This window comes from Dipodomys merriami, unplaced genomic scaffold (assembly GCF_024711535.1).
Source record: "Dipodomys merriami isolate MVZ:Mamm:240054 unplaced genomic scaffold, mDipMer1.0.p SCAF_91, whole genome shotgun sequence".
Classification (NCBI taxonomy): Eukaryota; Metazoa; Chordata; class Mammalia; order Rodentia; family Heteromyidae; genus Dipodomys; species Dipodomys merriami.
In genome coordinates this window covers 4891062-4911326 of record NW_027206524.1, presented here as the reverse complement: position 1 = coordinate 4911326, position 20265 = coordinate 4891062, and the positions used below count along the sequence as shown (strand labels likewise).

General features: G+C 41.6%; 1 protein-coding gene across 4 annotated transcripts in view; it reads right to left on the bottom strand.

Annotated features, from left to right (window-relative positions):
- Window positions 1–1667: 1667 nt before the first annotated feature.
- LOC138821350 (probable ribonuclease ZC3H12C) overlaps window positions 1668–20265 on the bottom strand; it is a 42546-nt gene continuing 23948 nt past the window's right edge. For all 4 annotated transcript variants that reach the window (XM_070013512.1, XM_070013511.1, XM_070013514.1 and 1 more), the window contains 5 exons: window positions 19397–20148; window positions 12194–12333; window positions 9689–9923; window positions 7751–7857; window positions 1668–7152 (listed from right to left, as the gene is read on the bottom strand). In XM_070013512.1, coding sequence (XP_069869613.1) covers window positions 5756–7152; window positions 7751–7857; window positions 9689–9923; window positions 12194–12333; window positions 19397–20148 — 2631 coding nt within the window. In that variant the 3' untranslated portion in view covers window positions 1668–5755. The remainder of the gene's footprint in view (window positions 7153–7750; window positions 7858–9688; window positions 9924–12193; window positions 12334–19396; window positions 20149–20265) is intronic.

Genomic DNA, 20265 nt, shown 5'->3' with positions numbered 1-20265 from the left:
GGGCTTGAACTCAGGGTCTGGGTGCTGTCCCTGAGCATTTTTTCTCAAGGATAGCACTACCACTTGAACCACAGTACCACTTCCAGTTTTTGAGTGGTTAACTGGCGATGAGTCTGAAAGGGACTATTCTACCCTGACTGGCTTTGAACCGTGATCCTCAGATCTCAGCCTCCTGAGTAGCAAGGATTACAGGCATGAGCCACCAGCGCCCATCTTAAAATATTTTCTTACAGATTGCTTTTTAATGGGAAAATCCAAGAAATAGCTCAAATAATGGGTGTGACCAACTAAAACTGAAAATGCATTAAGATGTTTTACTGTCTCAGATCACCTTCAGAAAGACATCAATTACTATCAGCTTGTTTTCTCAAAGTCCTTTGAAATACAATAACTATTTCTTCCATTAATATATTTTTACTCTTTAATCTACCTGTTTTTCTCCCTCAAGGAAAGGGATGATGAGGAATGGCCCTTAGGCCAAATTTGTTGGCCCATTGCTTTTATATATATATACAGTTTTATTGGAATACAGCCACACTTTTATTTTCATATTATCGATGGCTGGTCTATGCTATAAAAGGCAGAGGTGAGCAGATTTTTAAAAGACCATTTGATTTCAAAGCCTGAACTATTTACTATGTGATCCTTTCCAGGAAAAGTTTGCCATCATCCCTATTATGGGGTTTCTCTAGACCAAGATAAGAGAGCTTACCTTAGTATTCAGCTTTCCACTAGAGTAACAGATGTGAGTCTGTGTGTGTGTGTGTGTGTGTGTGTGTGTGTGCATGCGTGCGTGCGTGCGTACATAGGCACATGTGTCCCATTTCATTTACATGACACTGCAGCTGAATTCTCATCTCTAGCAACATTCTGCTTGATTTTAGGTTAATCAGGAATTCTCCAAGAATCAGAGCATTAAAAAGAAGAGAGAAGGCAAGAAACATACACCAACAGAAGGGCCAGTAAACTATATATCTTGTTTTATCTTGAGTAAGGAAGTTGGATAGAAAATAGAATAACAAAATGCAAACATTCATTAGAGCAGATATTATTAAATTAGGGAGAAAAAACTAGTTTTCTTTTATAACACACACATACACATACATTCTGTCTCTTCAAATTCGCTCATCTTTCACAAAGAACTACAACATAAAGTATATTTGTTGTATAAATATATTATTGTTTATATGCATATAGATACATCCATAAAAGACATGTTAAATAATTTTTATAATCAGCACTACTGGAAGGTTTTTATGCATTAAAAAAATTATACCTTCTATTATCAAATTATCAAATACTAGGAAGATTACTGGGTCAGGGAGATGGGGCGGGATACAAGTTTGAGCTTCTTGAAGAAAGGAATATCTTCATTCCCATAGATCCCCGGATCCACTAGCTACTTCTACTAAGTTAAAGCTTGTTGACTAAATAACTTATTTTGTAGCATCACACAATGGACAGACTTAGAAAGTGGGGAACAAATACGAAACCACATTTTCAGATAAAACCAAACTGACTGTGTGTGTCTCACCACAATCCATCAGCTGACCTGGGCTGAGGAAGGTCTGCCTGCCCCAGAAAGCTTCCTGAATGGAACCTTCGCTATAGTCCTAACTAGTGCTCCCTCCCGCCCCCCTCCCCGCGCCTCACCCCCAAACCCTGTCATGCCCACACCCATCCTGGGTCTACCAGGAAAGAGCTCACCACCACCAGGCCTCGCTTCTCAACACCAGAGTCTCAAGCAGGGTTTGACTTTCATATTGACCCCAAACTTTTGGAAGGCCCGGCACAAAGTACCTCAAATCCAGCAGCAGATCTCAGCAGAATTAGCTCTCCTTCCATGATCAGCTCTTAAGGCAAAGCAGGGACGCTGAAGCCAGGGGGAAGCAGCAGCCAAGTTAAGGCCACACCATTCACCAGGCCCCCTGGGGTCTGCCTCCCTTCCATAGGACCAAGGCCAAAAGACACCACGGGGGCTTTTGGAGTGGCTCCAAGTTCATGAGAGCAACCTTTTTGCAACCAGGGCCTCAGTCCTAGAGACTAATTCACCAGCTACTACCCACTGAAGGATCCTGTTTATGGGAAGGTGCCCACAACAGGAAATCTCCATAGAAACAGAAAATGGGTCAGCAGTTGCCTACAGCTAGGCTGATGATGGGATCCAGTTTGCTCTGTAGGGAGATGGACTGGTCTAAAGTTGCTTCTGATCATGGTACACGTGTGGCTCTGTACACGTTACACGGCTAAGGACGGTATGCTATGTGAACTCCATCTCAAGAAAGATCAGTCAAAATGAAGCTAGCAAGGAAGACAGCAGCCAACAGCTGCGTTCCCTGTAAGTGGTTCTACACCTTCTCACTGCTCACTCAGACCCGGCAAGGCCTTCCACAGCTCCAAGAAACAATTCAAGAAGGGAAATGTTAGCTACGGAAAGAAGCCCCTCTCTATTCTTAATACTTCAGCAGAAATATTTATGTGTGGCTATATAAAAACACTCTATTATAATACATATTCTCATAAATGCCTTTTCATAAAACACAAAATTCAAGTTGTCACCAGTATCGGAGATTGAATACCAGTGAACGTTTTCATGTTTAGGTTAACGTTAGGAGACAGAGATCATAAAAACAAGACTGAAAATGTCTTGTATTGCATGCAAGGAAGGAGGAAATACTAAGGGCCAGTATTTGGCCAGTTGGGTACTCTTCCCTCTGGAGTAAGAAACAGAGGCAACAGACCGGACATGGCTGATCCCTAGGGGAAATACAAGCCATTGGCAACCTTGCTCTCTCATCCGCTGACCACTTGTGGCCAATTGCACTACTTGCGAAAACACTACTTTCTGGTTGTCTATTAGCAAGTCTGCCAGACAGGGAGTAGGAATTAGGAAGAAAGAGCTGACTCAAAAGGAAGGTTGGTGACAGGATTTAATTGAATAACAGACTTTAAAAGAAAAACACTTTCTGCTTTAGATCAGCAATAACAGGCTGTACCTAAAGCCTAGCAGCTTCCAAAGAAAAGAGGGGAGGGGACAGACAGGTTGTCCCCTCACCTTTAGAACGCTGCTCTTTCTATCATTCACTACTCCCTGGAGTAGTGGACAGGGGAACACTTTTCCAAAGCAACCACCACCACCACCACCACCACAAAGATAAAGCCAGCTCACAACATATTTCAAAGAGTCCAACTGTTTTCACCTAAGAAGATGTGATCTGCAACAACGTACTAACGTCTGGCCACTTTCAAATCATCAGAATGCTAAACCGAAGCATGCGGAAGCCGAGCTCCCAGGTACAATTTAAAAAAAAAAAAGAATTTCATACTACAAAGTCTTAGCAGAGCGACCCAAACCAAAGGTATCTAACCTACGCATCTGAAACGCTATTCTTGGCACTCACCCGGCCTCTATATTTAGACTTGTTCTACAGCTAAGGACGGTCAAGGGGAGGGAGGACACTCCACAGGTGTGGGGGTCGCCCTCCCCCCCCCAACCCCACTCAGAAGGGTAAGCGTGGTCTCCTCCAGCCAAACACGACAGTGGAAATGGTGTCGGACTTCACTTTCCTGAATTAAGTTTGCTGAACATGGTTCAGATTATTGGATATGTCAATATGCACAATGCCTTTTAGAAGCATTTACTGTATACCCAAATCCTACTCCGTGCAACACATGGTGTTGCACAAGTAGTGGAAAAGTTATTCTAGTCAAAGATGCTTGGACATTATTTTCAGGCAGCATTTTACCTTTATTTATGTATTTTATTTATTTTTACGTTCAGTTCACACTAGGTTAAACGTTTTAGGAGAAAGAAAATGCCAATAAATTTCTGTAATCTGTTTCAATATATTCTATAAAACTAAGACAGACACTTTAATTTTACCTTAATTGTTACTTTTTATTTTCTACCCTATTCTAGACTTCAATTTTTTTTTTTACTTGAAAAATTTGGTATTTAAATAAGGGATAAAATGTTGCCCAAAACTCTAATCATAGTTACACATTTGTGTTTTGAACTAGATCTACAAATCAAAATAGTTATTATCATTAAAAAGATACAATTTGTATCAACAGTAAAAGGTACTTTCTGGTTTTGCAGGGTTTTACTTCAAACTGTAGCTCTGGGCTCCAGGCAGACTGCAGAGACAGATCTGAGTGTGTCTGACGGGCTAAGTCAAATTCAGAATTGGGAGGGAAAAGTCAAGTTACGTCAATCACACGACTGTCTGCCACAGACTGTGGAATCCACCTTCTAATCCTCAGAAACGCAATTGTGGTTAAGCAAGACCCATGTCGTAGAAACCAGAAATATCCCTTGCTAAAACTAGAACAGACTTCAGTCTGTATCTAAAACTACACTATTTATGGCAAGAGTCTGGCCTTAATAATATAACAGGCCCCCCTCCCCCACACACAAAAAAAGAACTACCTCCAGGAAAATGGAAAATATACAATATGTTACAAAAAAAATTTAAGTTACCAATTTACAGCTCCTCCATCGCCATTTCTATAGTGCAGTATCAAGAAATGCGGCATGTCTTCCATACACATACACACACACACACACACATACACACACACACACAAAAGAAAACCTACCTCAGGCCAGCCTTGATAAATAGCAGGAAAGCTAGAGTATATTAAATATAAAAGTTGCATTGAGATTAATTAGATTCATTAAAAACAGGCAAGTACTGTGGAAACTTATTTATCCAGTATTATTGTGCCCCCAAACGAAAAGACAAGACATTAAAAATACAAGTGGATGGAAATCTAGGAGCTTGTTCCCATGTCTACTGCCTGTAAACACACCACGGGCCAATCAGAATGTTCCTGCCTCTCAAGTTCCGGCTTTTGCCTTATTCATTAAAACCAAAAAACCAAAAATGGAAACAATGTTTTCCATTGATTGCATCTGCTTTCTTTTAAATTGACCATATTAAATTAACTAATTTCTCAACAGCAAAAAAAAAAATCAAAAATAAAATAATAAAAAAGTGCCATATTGTAAATCATTCTAATATATATACGGTTACCCATTTTTAACATAAACTGGTAACTTACATTTTTGTTTCAAATATAAAGTCAGTGCTGTAGTATATCTTTGTTTCTATAAATAATGATTATAGCACAAAGAAGCCCTCTTCCTCCCCCGCCCCCCCCAAAATAACTTAAAAAGCTGTAAAAGATTCTAGTTAAGCTTGGCTTGAAAAAATAGTTTGCTAGGCCTAGTCAAATGTCCCACATTCTGAAGGTATTGTAATTGCTTGCAATTTAGATAGACAAAACACCCAGTTAGTAAAACATGAAACAGGCATAAAAAGTGCTGCATATAAACCCCTGATGCACCGAAGATTAATATCAAAGGTCACAGATACATCTAGGAAATCAAACTGGAAACACTTTCCAGCCAAGGGTATCGCTTTGAAAAAGAAATGTTTGGGGGAGAAAAAAAAAAGTTTGAATGTAAAGCAATTGGCTAATCCTTCTGCCAAGTGGGACTAGACATACAGATTCCATGATACAGTATTTCACATAAATGGATACTATACAATCCCCTTGCTGAGAAGGGGATCATGTGTGCTATTGTAGCAAACCTTCCTCAGCATTTGAGCTGAACAACCACCACCACCACACACACACACACACACACATGCGCACGCGTACACACACACACACACACAAACCCCAAAACAAAAAAAAAAAAACAAAAAGAAAAACCCACCCACTCAACACCACAAAGATGCATCATCTTTCAATAACCCAGCTGGGATTTCTCCACTAAAATAGCTGCAGCCAGCTGCTGGGCATCTGTCATGTGAGGATTCCTTTTCATGACAAGTCTCACAAGGTCGGGTGGGAAGATGTTGCACAAGTTGATATAAATCTTCTCTCGGTTGTCCTGGTACCTGGGAGCGTCTGGTGGCATTCCACAGTATGGGACTCGCCAGGTGGGCTCTGGCTGCTCAGGTAGGCTCTGGAAGGTGAACTGTTCATAGCAGGGCGGTGTGGAGTTATCAGGTAAGGAGTAAGTCTGCCGATACCCATAGGCATCCATCCCATAACTCGGCCTATCCCAGCCTCCCAGCCCCTCCTGGCGGGAGTAAGGCTTTCTTTGTCTGGAAGGAGAGCTGTCATAGAGTCGAGAATCAGAAATGCTGTCTATTCTTGTGGCCACCAAAGACCTCCCTAGGTGCGGCGCCTTGGAGTGGGTGGAACTTGGTGGCGAGGGGTAATCCCCGGGACAGCTGGACCGGGCGCCCACAGCTGGGTGCTGCAGATGCATTGCCAGATGTGGAAGAGGAGGCTTGTGATGGAACTTTGGTTCTTCATGACTGTAACTCTGCACTCTGGTTAAGGGGTCGTGGAAATTCTGCAAGAAGGGCTGGGAATTAAGGCGGCTGTGAGGGTGCATGTGTTGACACTTCAAACTCTCTTCCAGCTGCGGGTCGGGAGAGCTGACGTAGGAGCGGTCATTGTACCCCGCATAAGAGTCACTGCTCCCACAGCTCATGCTCCCTTCACTGCTGCAGTCAGAAGCCACAGAACTGACTCGGTAATCTGTGTCTAACGAGAAACGCCTTTCAGGACTTCGTGGGCCTGAGATACTCAGATTTGAATACGCATTCAACATGGAATAATACCCCATGTCAACGGGCGAGTCACATTTGGGGTACTGTTCATAAGGCATTGGCGTTCCATGATTTTTGGTTGCCATCATCATTGGAGGATATTGTCCCTGTGGTCTTTGATCCTGAGGTGGGAAATGCACTCCAGATGGAAGGCCATTGCTTAAAGATGTAGTGCTTTGGGGTTTTGTAGTAGAAGGAGCCGGAATGCTAACTAAGGAAGGTACGGACCTGGTTTCCAACTTGTTTTTGGTGGGAAGCTTTTCTTCTAGGTCTTGGTAGACTTGAGTCCTTATGCTTGGATCGGATTGCCTCTTTGGAGCCCCTCGCTTCACGTCGGAAGTGCTGTCCGTCTTTGTGCTACAAGGGACGCTGTTGCTTTTCACCAGCCCTCCTTCGGTGGCAGTTTTGGCTGCTGTGTTTCTAGACATGGCACGAAGTTCATCAGCTACTGACCGCTGAGGCTGACTGCCCCTTTCCGGATGGTAATATTTGCACTTGTGCCCATAGGTACACTTCTTTCCTACAAAGAGGGAAAATTAGTTAGACTAAAGAACATACCATCAGACACTGCAAAGTCACCACGGCACCATTTTAACTCGAGAAAGAGTGACAGGGGAGATATATTTGCTAAATAGATTACTGTTCCAGGAAAGTTGGTTGATGGATGAATGGTCACTTCCAGGGTTTCTGGTCACTATACCATGTTTTCGGCTCCCATTTACCTCTCCTCCTTCAGCAAGACTTTCTGAGCGGGCAGGAACTTTTGTTCTGAAGAGCCACTGTAAGGCTTTAACGTGGTAAAGCCTCATACGCTTTGTGTGAGGATTTGTGTCTGGATATAAGAATCCTCAATTTTCCTCCACCCTAAAGCTAACTTCAGGCACAATTGAGTTTTCAAACTATATTTCAACTGAGGGGAGTGAACTGTAATTCAACACGAAGAGGTAACAAAATCATTCTTTTCCATGGACAGGACAAGTTCTTCAATTTCACTGGAATCCAAAGTGCTATGCCACCCCAAATTTTAGATGCTTATTTTGATTATGCTGTTTTTATTAACAAGACATTGTGTCCCAAAGACACACGTTGAGGATTTGTTATTCTTTTTGTTTACTTACCATAAGGACAAGGCTGCTTTTTGTGTTCAGGAGCAATGGGTTTCTTTCTCAGGAAGTTGTCCAGGCTTGGGCCATGTCTGCCCAGAGGATCATCCGGAGGCATGAACCTATCATGGAGATTTAAAAATAAATAAATAAATAAATAAAAAAGACACCTAAGTAAGAAGCTGGTTATTTAATTCTAAAGGAAGAATACAAAATTTTTATTTCTTCTATGGTATTTTCTCTTGATGTTTTAATCCAATGGCTTTGATTCGACAATGACAGGAGAAAAAAAAATTAGCAAACCAAGTTTTCCTTTCTCAATGAGACACTGTAAATAATGAAACGTTTTAAGCTGAACACACTATTTGTATTTAATTCACAGTACCTATGTGAGTTAACACCAATTTAATTCAAGTAGGTTTTGAGTCTAGCACGTCCTAATTAATTTTCTCATCCTTTACCGTCATAGGATATTGTAAGGGTTTTTAGAAAATAATTACAATAGCCAGGTGCTAGTGGCTCACGCCTGTAATCCTAGCTATGAAAGAGGCTGAGATCTGAGTAACTGTGGTTCTAAGCCAGCCTGGGCAGAAAAGACTTGGGAGGTTCCATAACTGATAAACCAAGTACTTGACTTTCTGGACATGCGGTTCAAGTGAAAGAGCGCCTGATGTGAGCAAGAAAGTGCAGGAGAGTGAGAAGCCCCGAGTTCAAGCCCCAGTAGCAGCACTAAAACAAGCAAACAAGCCGGGCGCTGGTGGCTCACGCCTGTAATCCTAGCTACTCAGGAGGCTGAGATCTGAGGATCGCGGTTCAAAGCCAGCCCGGGCAGGAGAGACCGTGAGACTCCTATCTCCAATAAACCACCAGAAAACCGGAAGTGGCGCTGTAGCTCAAGTGGTAGAGCGCTCGCCTTGAGCTGAAGAGCTGAGGGACAGCGCTCAGGCCCAGAGTTCAAGCCCCACGACCGACAAAAAAAAAAAAAAAAAAAAAAAAAACAAGCAAACAAATAAAACAGTATCAGCAACATTAAAAGTGAAAAGATAGGAGACAAAGTCATTCAATTCCACAATCATTTTGTTTGTTTATGTTTTAGGGGTTGTCTTCTTTCAATGCGAACAAAAATATTTTCCGTGTTTCTTTAGCAACTGTCATAGTAATTCTGAAAAACAGAGTAATATTCCAGCAGACATGCATTGTAACTTGACTGGTTTCTCTATTAAACGTTTAGCTGCCTTTGAATTCTTGCGATTGCAAATAATATAGTAGTGAACACATTCAATCTTTCTTTTCTGCTCATTATACATTCCAAGACGTAAGATTGTTGGGTTGAAAGAGTAAACATATCTTGAAGCTTCTGCTAATGTTTGCTACATTAGTGTATTAGTTTACATACATCCTTAATAGCATATGGCATACATAAAACATTGTGAGTTAAACAAGTGAGATAATAGGCTTTTAGGTTTAGTCTGCATTTCTGACGAGTAACCAACCCAGTTTTCCTACATCTTTCTAGATAATGTGACACATGGCCATTCAGACCATCTGTCCATCTATCATCTTGGAGACTGTGATCATGAGTAAGTGTCTTATACTCAGAAAACTTTCAAAACTTGTCCAGTTAGTAAACTATCGATACTCGATACTCTCTAAACGTTGACACTGGAAGGCATTTGGGGCAGGGGCAAAAATGGGAATTTTTCTACCAGCTAGAACAGGTCTCCCAGTCTAAGAAACCTCCTTTGCTTCAGGTGCATAATTAATGGTCTCGAGGAAGGGCAGAGAGCTCACACAGGTCCTCCTACAGAGGAACAAACTTCCTTCTAGTAGGGACGAAATCAGGCATTGAGAGAAACCTGTCCTAAGATAGGAGGGGGGCAAAAACAGAAGGGTTCTGTAGCATCTAGCAGGAATGGATGGGTCGTGAGGGAAGCAGGTCACTGGTTTACTTACTTGTCATTGACGAAGGAATACATCAATAACCGCTCATCTATGAACTTCTTCCATTCTGGTTTCTCATTGGCCAAATCCCTGTAGTTGTCATTGGATACAATGATGCCGTCGGACTCAAACGCCAGCTTCACGATGAACCTGTCATCGTAGCAAACCACGCGCCTCCCTTGGACGCGCCGTGATGGCGTGAACACCAGGATCTTCTCCTTCTCTAATTTGCGCAAGATTTCCTGATCTGCGAGGAGAACACAGGCTGAGTTTCAGGAACAGATTTGTAAACGGCATATGGTGATTCTCACATGATGTTCAGTCTTTTAAATGAGTGAGGGCAGACATTATCATTTGGAGAATAGGATGTAGTTTACAGATGCAGCATAGTTTGGAATTCTCAATAGTTTTTCTTTCAGAAATTTCAATGAGAAGTTTTTACATTAAAAAACAAAGACTAAAATGGAAAACCAAGAGTATGTGTTGTATGTTTTCCTTGTGAAAACATGGAGGATGGCCACCAATGTGGTAGTTAATGTCTGTGGAATGAACGAATGCATGAGTTTCTTAAAAATATTTACTCAGAAATCATTCATTAATCTTCCACTGAGGAGGTGGAAAACAGGACATTTGAAAGTTCAAGACCAGCCTGGGCTACACAAAGAGATCATTTCAAAAAGAAAGAAGGTAGGAATGAAAGAGGGGAGGAATGAAAGAGGGAAGGGAAGAAGGAAGGAAGGAAGGAAGGGAGGGAGGGAGGGAGGGGAGGAAGAAAGGGAGGGAGGGAGTTAAGTACCCACGGTACTTAATTATTTGTGAAGGTGTTTATATTAATACATTACATGCCTAGAGCCTTACCCAGGCGGTCAGAGGGGTAAACGTGTCAGGGTAAGAGGCCCTCACCATACTTAATCTACATCTAAGGGACAGCTGACAAGGTTGGGAGGAAATAAGGATGCCATATAAGTAATACTAATAACTTAAATAGAAGTTCAGTACAGCTAGTAAGTGATTACAGCTAGTACTCTGCTCAAGTCTCTGTTAGATGAAAGGAAGATTTAGCAAAAGTGCCAGTCTAAATCGATAGCTCTGAAAACTTCAGTACATTTTTAAATCAAGGGATTTTTTTTTAATTGGTGCAGCAAAAGGTTATCAAGAATCATGTGGTTGAGAGCTTTAGTCAGAAAGTTATTACATTGGGAAAGAAAACAATGAAAAGCCTCTGAAATATAGCCCTAGCATTTTACAAAGTAAACTGCATTCTGATATGTTATGTGTTCTTGAGACCTGGCAAGCCGCTGCTAGAGGTACTTAACGCCCTCCCTCCCTCCCTCCCTTCCTAGATGATCTCATTGTGTAGCCCAGGCTGGTCTTGAACTTTCAAATGTCCTGTTTTCCACCTCCCCAGTGCTGGGATTACAAGTGAACACTACCACACTTGGTCATTACCTTTTTGTTTTGTTTTGTTTTCCTTTATTACATACCACCCATGATTTCCCAAGCATTGTAACAATATAAGGTAACTCTAAAGATTATTATGGTATGATAGTTGGAAAGCTCCTAACATTTTTTACATATGCTAAAATGGGTCCATAGCTTGGGACTCCACCATTATTCAACAATGATTTAATAAATGCAGACTAAAATCTTAAAATAATTCTTCCCTTGGTGCTCATGGTAGTGATCTTATTTGTTTTAGATAAGTTCTTCATCCCTTTCCTCTAGGTTTCTCATGGTGTGTGGTAATTTTGGAGGCAGAAGTGGGTTTTTGAGTCACAGAAATTAAGCCAAATGTTCAACAGTATAGTCTACAAGACTCATTTCCAACTAACCACCAAAAAAGGGCAAAGTGGAGATGTGGCTCAAATGGTAAAGTGCCTGATTTAAGAAAACAAAACAAAAACTTCCCAAGTGAGTGAGGGCCTGAGCTCAAGCCCCAGTACCAACACCAAAAACACTACCACAACCACCAGCAGCACTGCCCACAAGCACAAGAAAACCAACCAAAGGCCAAAGCTGAGGTTCTAGTAGCAGAGTACCTGCCTAACAAGTACAGGACCCTGAGTTTAAGCCAAATAAAATAAAAATAAATGCCAAATAGTGAAAATAGCAATCCATTCTTGGGATTGGGCTATCTCCTCCTCCTTGAATGGATAGTATATACGTTGTCTCTTACAGATCCTTTTGACCTGTAGCCATGCTGGCCACTTAGTCTAATTTCATAGAGTGTATGAAAAAGTGGGGTCCAAAGAGGTAGTGTATGTTGTCCAGAGTCCTGGAGCTTGTGAATAGCAAAGCCAGAAATGGTCTTCTGATCCTTAGTGTGCCTCTACACGTCGGAATTTTATAGAATTTGAAGTCCACATAATGAAAAAACCCTGACCAAATGTAGCAGACATGAATGTTTCCTGTAGTTAATTCCATTAGTTTCAAACTTAACCAAGAGTATATGGCAGCCACACAGACTGAGTGCCTGAGGGGCCCCCTGTCACACAGAAGCTAGGCAGAGCGGCTCACCTGTGATGACAGCATCAGGGCGCGACTGCTCTTTCCTCCAGGCAGGAACAAAAACAGTGATATCTTTGTGGCCTCTGTCCAAAAACCAATCCACTGCCAGTTTTATTCCTCGGCAGGAAAAGACTTCTTTGTTTCCATGGCTGAAAGATTATTTTAGAAGGTTTAAAGCCCACAGAACTTAATTTGATTTCACTAATTCAAGGTTATAAGAACAGGATGATCACATAATGACAACAATTAACAAGAGGGCTGAAATCTGAGATGAAGTGGCAAAGGTCAGAGAAAAAGGAAGGTGACAGCTGAAAATCAAAACCTGTGAAGGGGGAAAAAATAAGAAGATGGAAAGGATTATTGTGTACAGAATAAAGACCATGGGATTTTCAAATGTGACGTTGTGAAGGCTGGTAACTCTTCAGGTTTCCGAAACTAGTCAGACGGGAAAGAGATGGCATTTGAACCACAGAAGAATTTCTGTCAACTGTAAAAACATTTGTCTAAAGGATGGTACAAGCAGGGGAAGCCTGCAATGGTGTTGGAACAACTAACTTATACTTAAACAATATGAATACTGGAGGTCGAAACATGCTATCAGGAGGGCGGGAGGTCAAAGGGAGGGAGGAAGGTCAAATGGAGGGAAGGGTGGATGAATACAGCCATAATATTCAATTTAGATAGGTAAAAATAGAACCAGATACTTGAGGGGATGGGCAGAGTTGGGAGGGGGGGGAGAGAGATGATTGGGAGACATTGACCCCAGTGCATTGTACTCATAAACTGATGAAATGATACACTGAATTGAAACCTCTTGGTACAAGTACTTAGAAAGATTATACACACATATACACACACACATTTTTAAGATTTGAATTTATACATACACGCATATATAAATTCAAATCGTACAAAAAGGAGTCACACAGAGAAGAATTTTGTGAAACAGTGAAAAGGAGTACTTGAGCCTTTTTAAAACCTTCGCCTTTTTGAGTTTTGTGTGCACATTTCAATGCAGTGACTAAGTAACCTACAAAGTGTACAGGTGACCAGAGAAGAATCACATAGCCCAGACTCGCTCTGAGGAAAAACATATTCGCAACGCTCAATCTCATCCAACAGACACTTTGCACCTCGTTCTGGTCACGGATTGGATGAACATGGATTAGAGACGTGGCGAGGCCTTCGGATGAGATTAGGGGTGTTGGTGCTAACAGAGATTGAAAAGCAATGCGCAGCTCAGAGGAGTCACTCAGCAAGCATTGCCCAAGTGCCAGCCTCCACTCAAACACTTAGCCAAGTATTTCAGATCAAATACTCTCCTACTTTGAATACAATCCCTTGCCATCTTTTACAGTTTGAACTCTGAGCATTCCATCTCCCATGTGTATGTGCGTATGTATGCCTGCATACTGCACAGTGTGCATACATCATATCTATACACATATATCATGAATATATTAAGTGCAGTCATACATTTACATACAACACACACATATATACAATAGTATTTTAAAATAAATATTATCTGTAAAATGTATTACATAATATAGAAGGACCAAGGAGATAGGAATAGTGTATATATAGAATATATGAATATATTACATGTACATATATACATATACATACGATACACATATTATAAAATAAATACCATATATAAAATTTGCATTTTATAATATATGTGTATATGTAACATATATTTTGCTAACTTTCAGTGTAAATCAAACATTATACTGATTTAATATATTGTAGCTACGCCCCAGGAAACCCCAGAACCACTTAACATCTTAACACAGCGTAATCATTTTTTAATGCAAAACAAATAGAGCTATTTGCTTCCAAGATGCCCAGGGCTGTTTATAGCGATGTGGAGATTGGGCATTGTGGTGCAGATCCATTTGTGGTCCGGGGCAGGATTACAGGTGAAATCAAGTACACTGGCAGCTTCCAAAATGACATGAGGAAAGAAAGGGAGAGTTTGTGTGACGGCTTCTAGGTGAGAATGCAGGCTGGGAGCACTCAGTGCCCAGTCAGAGGGTCAGCGTCACATCAGCTTTCATGGGAAATACTGAAACTGAGTCAGCCTACTGGAAAAGTACAGAGAAGGAGAACACAGATAGTAAGTATTCCCAAATACACTCAACTGGTTAAACCCTTTACTATATGATTCTTTCGCGTGAGTGCTTTGAAATCCATTGGATTGTATTTTGCTTGTAAACTGATGATGTGCAGTTCACCAAAAGCTGAGCGCTGCTCCTGGCTGGAAAGGCAGATTCCTCCCAGTGACCAAGTTTCTTCCTGGTGACTTCATTTGGGAAGGACTGCTGTCCCTTTCACTCACTCCAGAATGAGAAGAATACCGCTTTTGCCTAAACAACTTTATGCAATGTGTGTAACCAGCACAGAATGCAGGGTTCCTGGGTGCTAAAACAGGAAACTGTTTCACATGATTCTCATCATAAAGGCTGCGCTCATTCTCGCCTCCTCCCTGCATGGAGCCTCGGGGACAGAACAGGCCTGAGGGCGGAAGATGGCACGCGGGAATGATGAAGAGAATCAGACAGACAAATCTGGCACAACAAGCGGAGACGAGAATGCCTTTTCAAGAACACAAGAGAACCTCCTCCCATCAGCTGTCTCATTAGCTGTCTAGCAGCTACAGAACAGATTCTGACAAATGTCAGGAATCTGTGTCATAATAAAAGTCCTTGACCACAGCATATTATCACACTGCAGAGAGTTACAGGATTGGGCAAAAACAATTTACATCTTTTTTTTTTTCTTCTCTTTTCTTGTGTGCTGGTTTTAGGACTTGAACTCAAGGCCAGAGTGCTGCTGTCCCTTGAACTTATTTTGGCCACTGGGAGCAGTCTACTGCCTGAGCCTCACCTCCATTTCTGGCTTTTTTGATAGTTAATTGGAGATAAGAATCTCAGATTTTCTTGCCCCAGCTGCCTTTGAACCTTGATCCTTACATCTCTGCCTCTTCAGCAGCTAGGGGATTATAGATGTGAGCCCCTAATACCCAAAAGCAATTTAAACCTTAATTGTAATAAGCAGCAAAATTTAAATATAAGACAAAAAAGACATGAAAAAATTTTGTGGAGAAAGTGAAGTTAGAAACCTGTATTAAAAAGCCCAAGAGAAGACGTGAATGAAAGGAACAATGTTCCATCAGCCTAGATGTTAGGTCACAATTTGTAAAGATGGCATCTGTTCTCAAAGTAATCTATAAGAACATTATAATTCCAAAATTAAATTCATGAAGGGTGTGTGTGTGTGTGTGTGTGTTCTCTGGTACTGGGGCTTGAACTTTAGGCCTGGATTCTGTGTGTGTGTGTGTGTGTGTTGTGTGTGTGTGTGTGTGTGTGTGTGTGTGTGTGTGTGTGTGTGTGTGTGTGTGTGTGTGTGTGTGTGTGTGTGTGTGTGTGTGTGTGTGTGTGTGTGTGTGTGTGTGTGTGTGTGTGTGTGTGTGTGTGTGTGTGTGTGTGTGTATTCTCTGGTACTGGGGCTTGAACTTTAGGCCTGGATTCTGTCCCTAACCTTTTTTCCCCCCATCAATACTGGCAACAGCTTTACTTCTGGCTTTTTGCTAGTTACATGGAGGTAAGAGTCCCATGGATTTTCCTGCCTGGGTTGGTTTTGAACCTGGATCTCAGCCTCCTGAGTAGTTAGGATTACAGGTATAAGCCACGGTGCTTGGCTAGTTAATTTTTGTTGTTATTGCTGTTTTAAAGGCAAATGATATGAATGGTCACTTGGTGGAGGAACAGACTCAAATGACCAATATGTATATGGAAAGCTGCTCAGTAGAAGCCAAACTATGACACCACTTCACAGCCATTAGATAAAGTCTGCAAATACCAGATGTTGCCAAGAAGGTGTGGAAGTAGGAACCCATACCTCACAGGTGGGAGTGTGAATTTGATGTAGCTATTTGATAGAGTAATTTGGCAATACTAAGTAAGGTTGAAGACATGCTCTAAAACATAGTAATTCCAGGTACAGTCATCCTGTAGTAACCTAGAGTTAGATATAATGCAATTAGGTGTCAGACTTCATCCTTGGCCCAGTGCCTACATCCCACACAGGTGAGGCTAATGTTGTTACTTTCCACGGCAGGGTAGGAGAGCAGGAGAGCAGGAGAGCAGGCTGTGCAGGTTAGAGTCTCCAAGATTTTCCCAGCTAATCTCTCCTGGTTCATGGGAATAAAATGGTACACCTAAGTTTTCACCTGATTGGTTACTATCTTATGGATTCATGACTTCACTCCTAAAAGTAAATATAACTAATTTATTCAGTGCCTATAACACACCAAGGATTTGGTGGTGTTAATTACCTCTTATCCTAATAGCCAGCCTGCAAACATAGAATTCCCCTATTTACAAATATGATCTTGGGACTCGTAGCTCATGCCTGTAATCCAAGCCTATCCAGGAGACTGAGATCAGAGGATGCAGTTTGAAGCCAGCTCTGGCAGGAAAATCAGTGAGACTCTTTCTCCCCCCCAAACTACCCTCAAACAGTGGCACTGTGACTCAAATGGTAAAGTGCCAATCTTGAACAAAATAAGCTCCTCCAGAATAGTACTCAAGTCCTGAGCTCAAGCCCCAAGACTGGCATATACACACACAACAACAAAACAACAAAAAACAAATAGGAAAACCAAGGCTGGAGAATGGAAATCACTTGATGAGAATCTCATAGGTGGTATGCAGAGAATAAAATATCTCTTTAAAGTTCATTATATAATCTTAACAAAAAATATTGCCTCTTTCCTACTTTGAATTTACATCTGAAGACTCATACATATCTTCTATGGTTAGCATTCAAATGAAATTAAAGTATATTCATCTACAGGGAAGTATATCTGTCTAGAAGAAAGGAAATAATACTTTATTCTAAACTAAACTCCGTATTATAATACAGAATGTATCAGTGTGTTCACAACTGAATGTGTATTTACTATGATTCTATGTGTAACCTTAATGCAGATAATAGGCTTGCTAGTATTTATTCTGAATAGAAAGTGAATTTTCAAAGTCTAAGTTCATATTTGTGCAACAGGAAGGATGAGTTCTATTTTTGTTAGAGGAAGATTTTAGATCTGTAGGTAGAATGTATAAATAGAATGGAAAAGTTCATGATATATTTTCTTGAGTTCTGGAACTCTCAAAATTATGGACATAGTGCAACATTTTATTGTGACTGACAGTATAATACTGCTAAAATAAAAATCTGTCATCGTGTTCTCTCCTGGAATGCCTGAAGCAGTTCAGCTCAAGTGTCAGATTAAAACTATATGACAAGAAGAAAAGTTACATCTGCACTGTCTCATCTTTACAGCAAGACATATGGAGTGGTACAAAAAATAATGTGTGTAGGGGGGTTGACGATTATTTTCATAATTATGCAATCTATTTTTACACTAAAGTAATGTGTAGTTAATTGTTTTTTAAAGATAGTGTCTATTTTACAACCCAGGTTGGCCTTGAACTTTTGATTCCCCTACTGAAGTTTCCCAACTGCTGGAATTACAGGCATGTATTATAACCACACTTGCTTTCCTATAGATAACTGTTACCGTGTTAGATGAGTAAGGTTTCAAGCTTTTTGTAACTTCCAGTATGCAAAAATTTCTATTGGGAACTGTTTCTTTCATACATGTGAATATGAGGTTGGCACAACTGTGGTATTAATTTAAATGATATCTATCTTAAAAGTTCGAGTTTTTCTCCCATCCAAGTACTAACCAGCCCCGACCCTGCTTAGTTTCCGAGATCAGACGAGATCGGGCGCGTTCAGGGTGGTATGGCCATAGACAAAAGTTCAAGTTTTTCTAAGCCTCACTTGTTTTACCTCTGTCTAAAAGTATATTTCCCTTGAATACCAAATTCTGATTTGTGCCTCTTATTGTCTTCCTTCATAGTGTAGCTTCAAAAATTAGAGACTTCTCCCACAGTACTTCTTTCCCCTCCCCTCCTCTCCCTTCCCTCCTTTCCTTTCTTCCTTTTTGCCACTAATAGGGCTTGAATTCAGGTCCTGGGCACCGTCCCTTAGCTTTTTTACTCAAGGCTAGTGCTCTGACTCGAGCCACACTTCCACTTCCGGATTTGTTGGTAGTTAATTGGAGGTGAGCCTTGTGAGCTTTTCTGTTTGGGCTAGCTTTGAACTGTAATCCTCATATCTCAGTCTCCAGGGTAGCTAGGATCACAGGTGTGAACTGCCAGTGCCTGGCAGTACTGCTTTCTTATTCTTTTTCCTCATCTGTTCTGTTTCTGCAGTTTTGTTAAAACAGACAGACAAATAAAAACGTCACTCAATTCTTCCTCTGGTCCTTCCTTTCCCTTCAGAACAACAGTCTAGACTGGTCCCTTCATTCATCACACAGCATCTTGGCGTCCATCTTCAATACCAAACAGCATTCTTGAAGACGGCCACTGCCTGACTGTCAAGTCTTCTGAAATTTTTCTTTTCCTAGCATAAGGCAGGGCATTCTCTCCTTGAAGTCTTCCTCCTTTGGGGGTCTGATAATATTTTTACATCTTATGGGTTTTCTAGCACTGAGAATTTTCCTAATATGACCATTTCCCATCCCACCATTTTCTACACCTTCCTGAAGATATCGGGAAAGAGCTGGGATATGTGGCCTTTACTATAGTACCACTGGATTAGCCTCTTCAGCGGCAGACACTAAAGTTGTGCTGTTAAGAAATCCCTCGGTCATTGTGCTCAAGGATCTAGGACTCACATTACTACCATCTCCTTGTCAATTTCATCACTTTGGGACTTATCACGAAGGCAATCAGGTAGTTCTACATTATTGGGAACCATCTTCTTGCGAAAGACTTCTCAAAGTCATGTGCTCTTTCATAGCTCTGGATCCCAGTGAAGTAAGGACCCCTCTCCTCCACGGAAGAGGGAAAGGGTCGTTTGCCTGTCAGATGAGTTCCAGCCTTCTGTTCATCACTGCCAAGTAATCACCTCCTGTCCTGACAGACCTCTCTCCTCAAAACCCCTTGTTAAGGTCTCAGATTGCAAAGCCAGGCTGATATTCTCTAGCTTGGCACTGGAGGGCTCGTGAGATCTGGACAGATCACACAAGTTTTTCAGAGAGCGAAGACTTAGAAGTCACCAGATTGGAAACAATGTTTAAAGATCGTTTTAGTACTAATGGTCACAGTCAAGATTTTTCCCCCCTTCACTTACCTCATTGCTACATTGCTGCCATCAATAACGATGGGCCTCAGATTTTCACCATCATCCGCCACAATCTCCTGCATGGGTGACTCGGACCTCTGGGACTCTAGAGATGACACTTCCCGCATGACACTATTCATTGGACTCACGGTCTGATCTGTCTCGCTTTTATTTCCAAGCTTGACGAGTTCTCCCAAAATATCATTGATTAAAGCATCGGTACCAAGTTTGTTGAGCACAAGTTGAACCTGTTCTTCGGAATAACCTAACTTCAGTGCAAACTCCAGTTTCGTTTGGTATTCTCGAACGACATCTGGGGGTTTCTTCACTTCCTTGGATGGAGTCTGGGCATCCTCGGGTTTGAAGTCTTGCAAAATCTCACTGCGTTTGAGGAGGTGTGGCTCTAAGCACGGGGACCGGCACAACTGCCTGTGAGCCTTGGTGAGTACGCACGGCTCTACGGAAATGGTCTTCTGCTGCTCAGGCTCATGATCAGAATGCGTGCTTCCCTCAGAGTCCCCAGAGCTCGCGTGCTCTTCGGATCGCCCCCTCTCCTCCTCCCCAGCATGGATGCCATCCATCGCCGTCTTTTCTACCATTGGCCAAGGGGCTGCTGCACTTGAACTTGGGTCAGTGCTTTCCACATAGAGATGGCCAAGGTCATGCCCCAGGAGATCCTTCAGACCCATGAAGCTGTTACATGGACTCGACTCGACTTTGCTGTTGTTTCTGAATTCCTGAAGGCAGAGCACCCCGTATTCCTAGAGCAAGACAGGAAATATTGAAAATGTCACCTCACGGACTACTCGTGTCTCGATGGAGAAGCTACAACTGGCAGATCATTGGATGCCTAATTTGTAGTTTATCTACACCCTTCC